The 7546-nt window shown below is 45.5% G+C and overlaps 1 protein-coding gene across 1 annotated transcript; it reads left to right on the top strand.

The window, feature by feature from the left end:
• Positions 1-1859: 1859 nt before the first annotated feature.
• Positions 1860-6221, top strand: LOC122321367 (uncharacterized). Its single transcript, XM_043211211.1, has 3 exons — positions 1860-2371; positions 2461-3019; positions 6114-6221. The coding sequence occupies exons 1-3, from the start codon at positions 1860-1862 to the stop codon at positions 6219-6221; spliced, it is 1179 nt and encodes a 392-aa protein (XP_043067146.1).
• The last annotated feature ends 1325 nt before the right edge of the window (positions 6222-7546 follow it).

Genomic DNA, 7546 nt, shown 5'->3' on the forward strand with positions numbered 1-7546 from the left:
TTTTTGTCAGTTGATATTGGGGTCAATTCTAGCTTTTATGTATACTCAAAAAATTGTTGGCCACGCCAACACGCCACGCCTTTAATTTGGGCATGAGAGGGTTAATGCATTAGCATTAGTAACGAATAGCAGAAAGAAGGCTGTGAATATGACGTTTCACACATTAATAGTGTGTGTGTGGAGCAGAGCTCGGGCAGAGAAATTTACTAGGGCCGTGATGACCACTGCTATAAAGTATACATATTTTGATCAAATTCACCTCCTAAGTTGATATGAGCATGCCTCGCTGTTTGTACAGTTCTTAAGCTATCGACTTGAAATTTTGCTCACACCCTTCTTTTCTTTGCACGCAGAATATACGTCGGAACGGGATCGGCCGACTGTACACCATCATAATCACCATAACTAATTGATCGGAAATTCTAGTAAAGGAGTCATCTCCGACCCTATAAAGTATACATATTCTTGATCAGGATCACCTCCTGAGTTGATAAGAGCATGTCCGTCTGTCTGTTTCTACGCGAACTAGTCTATCAGTTTTAAAGCTATCGACTTGAAACTTTGCACACACCCTTCTTTCCATTGGGCCCAGTCGGACAAGGACCAGAGGGCGGCTCCCCCGAAGAAAAATAAGGCTGGCAGCCCACCGGCAAAAAGCGAAGAATGCCTGACGGAGCTGGGCACGATAGTGAACGAGCTGCTATCGCGGGTCACAGAAAAAAATAAGAGGCATATTTCCGCAATGCAAAGGAGCCTGATAACCAGATTGAAGGACATCCACTCCATTCTGGTCGGAAGTGTTCCGGAGGAGCATGCGCGACCGGCCATCATGCCCAAGCCAGTGTGCCCCAGATGCGAGAGGGCCGGCATCGATACCGCGGAAAAGGAGCAGCAGACCCTTCCGACGGAGGTCTGGACCCAGGACCAGGCTGTGCAGACCGGCAGCATCCCTAACAGCACGGGCCCCAAGAGTGCACACCGGGACTCGGGGGCCAAAGTAGCAACGGCCAACACGGCGGCAAGGCCCAAGCCAGCAGTTGGAAACCCGGCTGCCGACAAAGGAAGCGACGGCGAAGCAAGCAGGAGAACGTCTGAATGGACGAAGGCCAAGCCTAGAAATCCCGAGAGGAGACGAGCCAGACCCGACGCCATAGTAATCCAAGCAGCAGGCATGACGTACAGTCAGATCCTGAGCATGGTAACTCGCAGGGAGGACGGGAAGCTAGACGACCTTGGCCCTTGCGTCAAGAAAGTGAGGAAGACAGCCAAGGGCGGACTGCTACTGGAATTGGCCAGGAAGAAGGAGAGCTCCACACAGGCCCTCAAAGGTTGCATCGAGGAGGTCCTAGGGAGCAAGGCAGAGGTGCGGGCGTACTCGGAGGAGACCAAGGAGTCACTCGTCGAGCTAAGAGGACTCGACGCACTTCAGAGGACATCATCGGGGCTATCGCGCAGCAGGCAGCGGTGGACCAAGGCGCCTTAAAAGTAAAGAAGCTGAGAAGCAGTTATGGCGAGTCGCAGACCGCTATCGTGGCTTTCCCCGCGAGCCTTGCCAAGGCCATCATTGCTGTGGGCAAGGTGAAGGTTGGGTGGACAGTATGCCATATGAGGGAAAAGGAGGCCGTGGCTCGCTGCTACAGGTGTCTTGGGAGGGGGCACATCGCAAGCGCTTGCAAGAGCTCGAAGGACAGAAGTGGCTGTTGCTTCCGCTGCGGAGACTCGGACCACAGGGCGGCCACCTGCAAAAAGGACCCTCGATGCTTCTCGTGCGAAGATAAGGGCCGGAAGGATGTGAGGCATCAGACTGGAAGCAGAAGTTGCCCCATGTCAGCGAAAGGAGGTGGACCTAGGACGACAGGATGTTAGTGCTTCAGCTGAACCTGAACCACTGTAGGGCGGCCCAAGATGTGCTGTCACAGACGGCGAGGGAGACGAAGGCGGACATAGCGCTCCTAAGCGAGCCCCATAGGACTGGCTCAGACAACCGCTGGGCAGTTGACCTATCGGGGAAGGCCGCCATCTGGAGCTGCGGCGCAACCGGCGCGACAATGCACTCAGTGCACAGTGCGGAGGGATTTGTAAGGGCTCGGATAGGTGGGGCATGGCTGTACAGCTGCTACATGGCACCTAGCCTAACCACCATTGAGTTTGAGCGCATGATGGACTGCCTAGGAAATGACATCAGAGGCCGTTCTGACGTCCTTGTAGCAGGGGACTTCAACGCATGGGCGCAGGACTGGGGCTGCCCGAGGACAAATGCGAGAGGGAGAATGGTCAGAGAAACCTTTGCCTCACTCGATCTCGTCCTGCTGAACGAAGGAAACCAGCACACCTTCAGCAGAGCCGGAGCAGAATCCATCATTGACCTGACGTTCGCGAGCCTCTCGCTAGCGACGGGCGCTAACTGGAGGATAAGCGGCAGCTTTACGGCAAGCGACCACGAAGCAATATTGTGCTCAGAGGGAACAGAGGGAACCAAGGCTACAGAGTCGGTACGCTCCAGGCGAGGAACTTTACCGAGGCAGCACGTGACATCGGCAACGTCCCACCAAGCGGAGCCAACGAAATGGCTGACACCCTTGCAGCTAAGCTTGAGGCAGCGTGCATGGCGAGCATGCAGCGGAGAAGCCGCTACCGCAGAAACCACGCTCCTGTTTACTGGTGGAGCGAGGAGATTGGCACCATCCGAGCTGAGTGCGTGAGAGCAAGGAGGCTTATGCAGCGAGCGAGAAGCAGCGACGCCTTTGAGGAGCGGCATCAAGCCTTCAAGGACCGGCGCAAAGCATTGAAGGTGGCCATCCGAGATAGTAAAAGGAAATGCTTCCTGGAGTTGTGTGACTCAGCGGAGGAAAATCCATGGGGCAACGCGTACCGGATAGTGGTGAAGAGGCTGCGCGCAGGAAACCAGTCCCCCAAGGACCCGAACGTGCTAAGGACCATAGTGCAAGCACTGTTCCCAGCCGGCAACCAGGTCACCCAGCTTCCCACCCCCCCAGCAGACAATGAAGCGACTGAGGAGGTAACGGAAGAGGAAGTACTGGCCATAGGGAGAGGCCTATATATTTTTTTATATAAAAAAAAAAATTGGGCCCAGTATATAAGTCGGAACGACCGGTATCGGCCGACTATAGCTGCCTATAGCTGCTATATAACTGATTGATCGGAAATGGTATAACTTTGTTGTTTTTAGAGTTAAAGAGTTCAAATTTGACACGACAATTTGAACAGCTATTTTTGGCAAAACAATATGACATGCCAAATTTCATGAGGATCGGCCGACTATATCCTATAGCTTCCATATAACTGAACGATCGGAAATGACCCAAATTTCGTGTTTTTGAAGATAGAAAGCTCGAACTTGGTAAAGATTATATTTTTGGTCAGTTAATCGGACCTACCAAATTTCATAACGATCGGCCGACTATATCTTATAGCTCTTATTGGATTATATATTCATATTCCCATAAGGATCGGCCAACTATATCCGATGTTTGCGATATATATCCAGTTTTAACTGCAAGGGTATATAAACTTCGGCTCCGCCCGAAGTTAGCTTCCTTTCTTGTTTTTTTCTTGAACGTTGGAGGCTGCTGGCTTTCAGTTTTAGGTGCATCTTTTTGCATTCGATGTGCTTACGCCAGGTAAGTCGTCTATCAAGATGGACGCCATACCGTTTAGTAAAAGTGGAGGGCGTGTTTGTCTATTAAGAGTAAACGTTATATGTTTACACTTTTGTTCGTCTATTTTAATGCGCCAGTCGGACAACCACCTTTCCACTATTATAAGATGATTAGCCAGTTGGGTTGTGGCCTGCGTTGGGCATCTGGAGCGACTAAGGATAGCGGTATCATCGGCGAACGTTGACGTTGTTATTTGTGCGTTCGTAAGAATATCCGCAGTATACAAAACATAAAGACACGAGTGCCGAGTGCGCTTCCTTGTGGAACTCTAGCTTCGATGATGTAGTCGCCAGGAGTAGCTGCGTTGCATTTCACTGAGAATACCCTATTTTAGAGGTATGATTCCTGTAGCTTGTGGGTGTATGTTGGCAAATACGTTTAAATTTTGTGCATGAGTCCAATAAACCAAACTCGGTCGAAAGTTTGAGATACGTCGAGAAAAATAGCGCTGCAGTATTCTCGCTGTTCGAAGGCTGAGCGTATTTCGGATGTTAATCTGTACACTTGCTCGATGGTTTCGTGGTTTCTTCGGAAGCCAAATTGGTGTGCCGGGCTTATATTCCAAGCTTCCAGATGTGGTATTATACGAGTTAACAAGCATTTAGAAGGCTTATTGGTCTGTATGATGACGGAATTGTGTGGTCTTTTCCAGGCTTCGGTATCATTATAATGATGGTTTCTTCCACTTTTTTGGGATATAGCCAATATTAATGATTCCATTAAATAGTTTGCAGACGACCTCTATAGCGCATTTTGGAAGTTCGAACAGCATCTTTGGGGTCAATAGTTCACCACCGGGAGCCTTTTTTGGTTTTAGCCCTCTCATGACTTTTTCGATTTCGTTCGGCCGGAATGAAGGTGCGGCTAGCTGAGGGGAGGACTCTGGCTGAATTACTGGCAGGAGGAATGAATTTGAGGCTGGGTTTGGCGGAAAGACACTTTGGAGATGTGTGGCGAATGTTTCAGCTCAGTCTTCGTCGCTGCGAGCCCAGCATCCCGAAGAGTTTCTTATCGGGGTGGTCGTTTTAATTGGGGCGCTAAGATTTGGGTGGGCCCTCCACAGGGGGTACTTTGTGTTTGTTGGCGAGAGATTCTGGATGTACCTCAGCTGTGCATTTTCTTCCTGTTGGTGAAGAGCCTGGTCGATTGATCGGGTTGCTTTTTTAAGACGTTGTTTTGAAGCTGGTGCTCTGCTGTTTTGCCAATCACGACGCGTGCGCCCCTTTTCTCGCACGAGCTGTTCGATTTGCTGATTAGATTTGAAGTATTTTTTTCGGTCTACTTCTTTCCCATGAGGAGTAGAGATTTTAGCTGCCGCAACGAGTACTTCTTCCAGGGCGCTCGTAGTGTATTCGATGTCCGATTCCATGTTAAATTCCGGGGCGAGTTCTATGTGGGCAATCACGTACTTTTTGTATTTTATCCAGTTCGTTTTTGGCGTCGTCAGGCTAAAGGGGTGTTCGGTTATTTTGGGGCTTTGTAGAAGCGTTAGAAGCACAGGCGAGTGGTGTGATGATAAATCCGAGACTGCTTTGGAACTTATTAGATTGCGAGGTATGTTTTTTGTCACTGCAAAATCAATAAGGTCTGGGAGCTTTCGTGAGTCTGTTGGCCAGTATTTGGGACTTCCAGGGGAAACGTAGTCCAGCTTATTTTTCACATTTATAGTTGCATTGTACAATTGTCTTCCTTTGGGAGTCACTAGACGTGATCCCCAGTGCGTATGTTTTGTAATATGCACATATATGCACTATTAATATCATATGTATATATATCGACCACCCACTGTACCAAGAGTACTTAAAGGGTACACACTGTAACACTTTGTCGCAGTGTTTATGTTATCCAAGGTCTCGGTCATAAGCCTAAGTGCACCAAAATATGAATCGCCCGCTGTGCCTTTGCTGTACGCCGAAAAGTGCATATGTCCGCATATACGTAACACGAGTGGACCTTATGCATGTCCACATACCTCCGCCTAAGCGAACATAACATAAATATATATTCATATATAAATATTTAAGAATACATAACCGTCTCTCCGCTGCCGCTTTGGGCAGCGCAGCTACGAGACTTCGACTTCCTTTAACTCATAAGTAGATTGGTAAAAGAAGAAACTCCTATGAGCTCGGAGCGGCAACAACAGCTGCTCCGAATACAACTCAAGCCTTAAATAAAATAAAGATATGCTAAGCCTTCAAACCAACCGATATAATCAATAAAACTGGGAACACGACCACAAACCTGGGGAGCCTTCAAGAGAACATTACATGGCGACCGTGACAGGACAAAAGGACATCGAAGGATCCCCAACGCAGAAGGCATCATAGGATCAAAAGAAATAATAAAACCACAGCCACACACACATCCACCTACACTGCAATACCTAACATATCCAAAGACAGGATAAAACTTAATCCACCACCAAAACAGGAATTACCGAGAATAAAGAAAAAATGCCCCAATGACTGCAGAGGACCCCTGGAATCACCCTTCTGCGAACAAACCTGTGCCAGCACCGGTGCCCCAACAACCAAATAAAGAAGAAACGCCTGTGCAGCCAGCACCGGCCCCGTTTAGCGCTCCAAGCTAAGCCCGGAACAGTGAACCGACAGCGCTACCAAGAGCGCCAAATTTTTTTTCCCCATGCACTGCGTTGCATATTTTTTTTGTATTGCACTGCGATGCATATTTTTTTTTAGTATAAAAAATCCTTTGTAAAATTGAGCGACATTAAAGTTGCCCGATTAGCGTGTGGCCTGAAAACCATACAAAAAATAGGCAGGTTTTTATGTAAAAAAAATACAATGAACAACAAAGAAAAACAACCAATATATATATAAAAAAAAAAAAAATTATAGGCAGGTTTTATAAAAAAAAAAAGTACAAATAAAAAAAAAACGCAATATACACATAGCCAAATAAGGCAAGTCTTTAAATGAGCCAAACTGAATGGCAAATAAATAATAAATTAAATCATACAATTTACACAAAAAATTATATACCAATTCTAGAGAAAATACCCAAAATGGGTTTAGTAGATGTAAAACAAGTGGACTCCACAGCAAATGTAATAAATAAAATTGAGTCCAGCACTACGAACACAGAATTGACAAATATCCTATTATCAATTATTGTATTCATTTTGATCGCATTCATTTTGTATAAAGCATACATTTTTCATAATAAATGTATAGCAAAAAGAGCGATTAATAAAAGCAAGGCTATCGATCTGGACAAAATATTAAAAAAAAAAAAATAATAACGAAAAAATAAAAATAAATTTTTAGACATATATGTCTAAAAATAATATATATATATATATATAAAAAAAAAAAAAAGTATATAAATAAAAAAAAAATAACAACGCTCAATGTCAAATTCTGATATGTTAAAGATGCACCAATGATATATACAAAAACAAAAACGATGTCATATGTTCATGAATAATCTTATCTTTAGGTACAATGAAAATAAAAAATAAAAAATAAATAAAATAAAGAAAGTTTAAAAGAAAATAATTCCAGTATGAGTACACAAAGGACCATAGACAAAACATACGAAAAGGACCCCTATTTCCAAGAAAGGATCAAGCAGTTAGTATCAACAACCCCAGTTAGTGTGTATGAGCTAGAAATACTTTATATAGAAACATTTAACTGCCACGTTTCACCATTGTTTCACTGCACCGCAACCCAAAAAGGAAAAGTATTAACAACAAATCCGGGTGTGCTTGTGAAATCAAGAATAGACGAGCATCTACTTTTAGGTAGAACGATTGTTATGATGGTTTCTAAGAGATAATCCATACCCTTAATATAATGGAATGGAATGAATTATCGAAAGAACTATCAAGCATTAAAGCA

The sequence above is a fragment of the Drosophila bipectinata genome, chromosome XR (assembly GCF_030179905.1).
Source record: "Drosophila bipectinata strain 14024-0381.07 chromosome XR, DbipHiC1v2, whole genome shotgun sequence".
NCBI lineage: Eukaryota > Metazoa > Arthropoda > Insecta > Diptera > Drosophilidae > Drosophila > Drosophila bipectinata.

Coding starts and splice junctions, on each gene's coding strand:
- LOC122321367 (XM_043211211.1), top strand. CDS start 1,860: ATGTTAGTGCTTCAGCTGAACCTGAACCACTGTAGGGCGGCCCAAGAT. Junction 2,372..2,460: donor GAATCCATCATTGACCTGAC/GTTCGCGAGCCT, acceptor TATTGTGCTCAG/AGGGAACAGAGGGAACCAAG. Junction 3,020..6,113: donor ACAATGAAGCGACTGAGGAG/GTAACGGAAGAG, acceptor CCACCAAAACAG/GAATTACCGAGAATAAAGAA.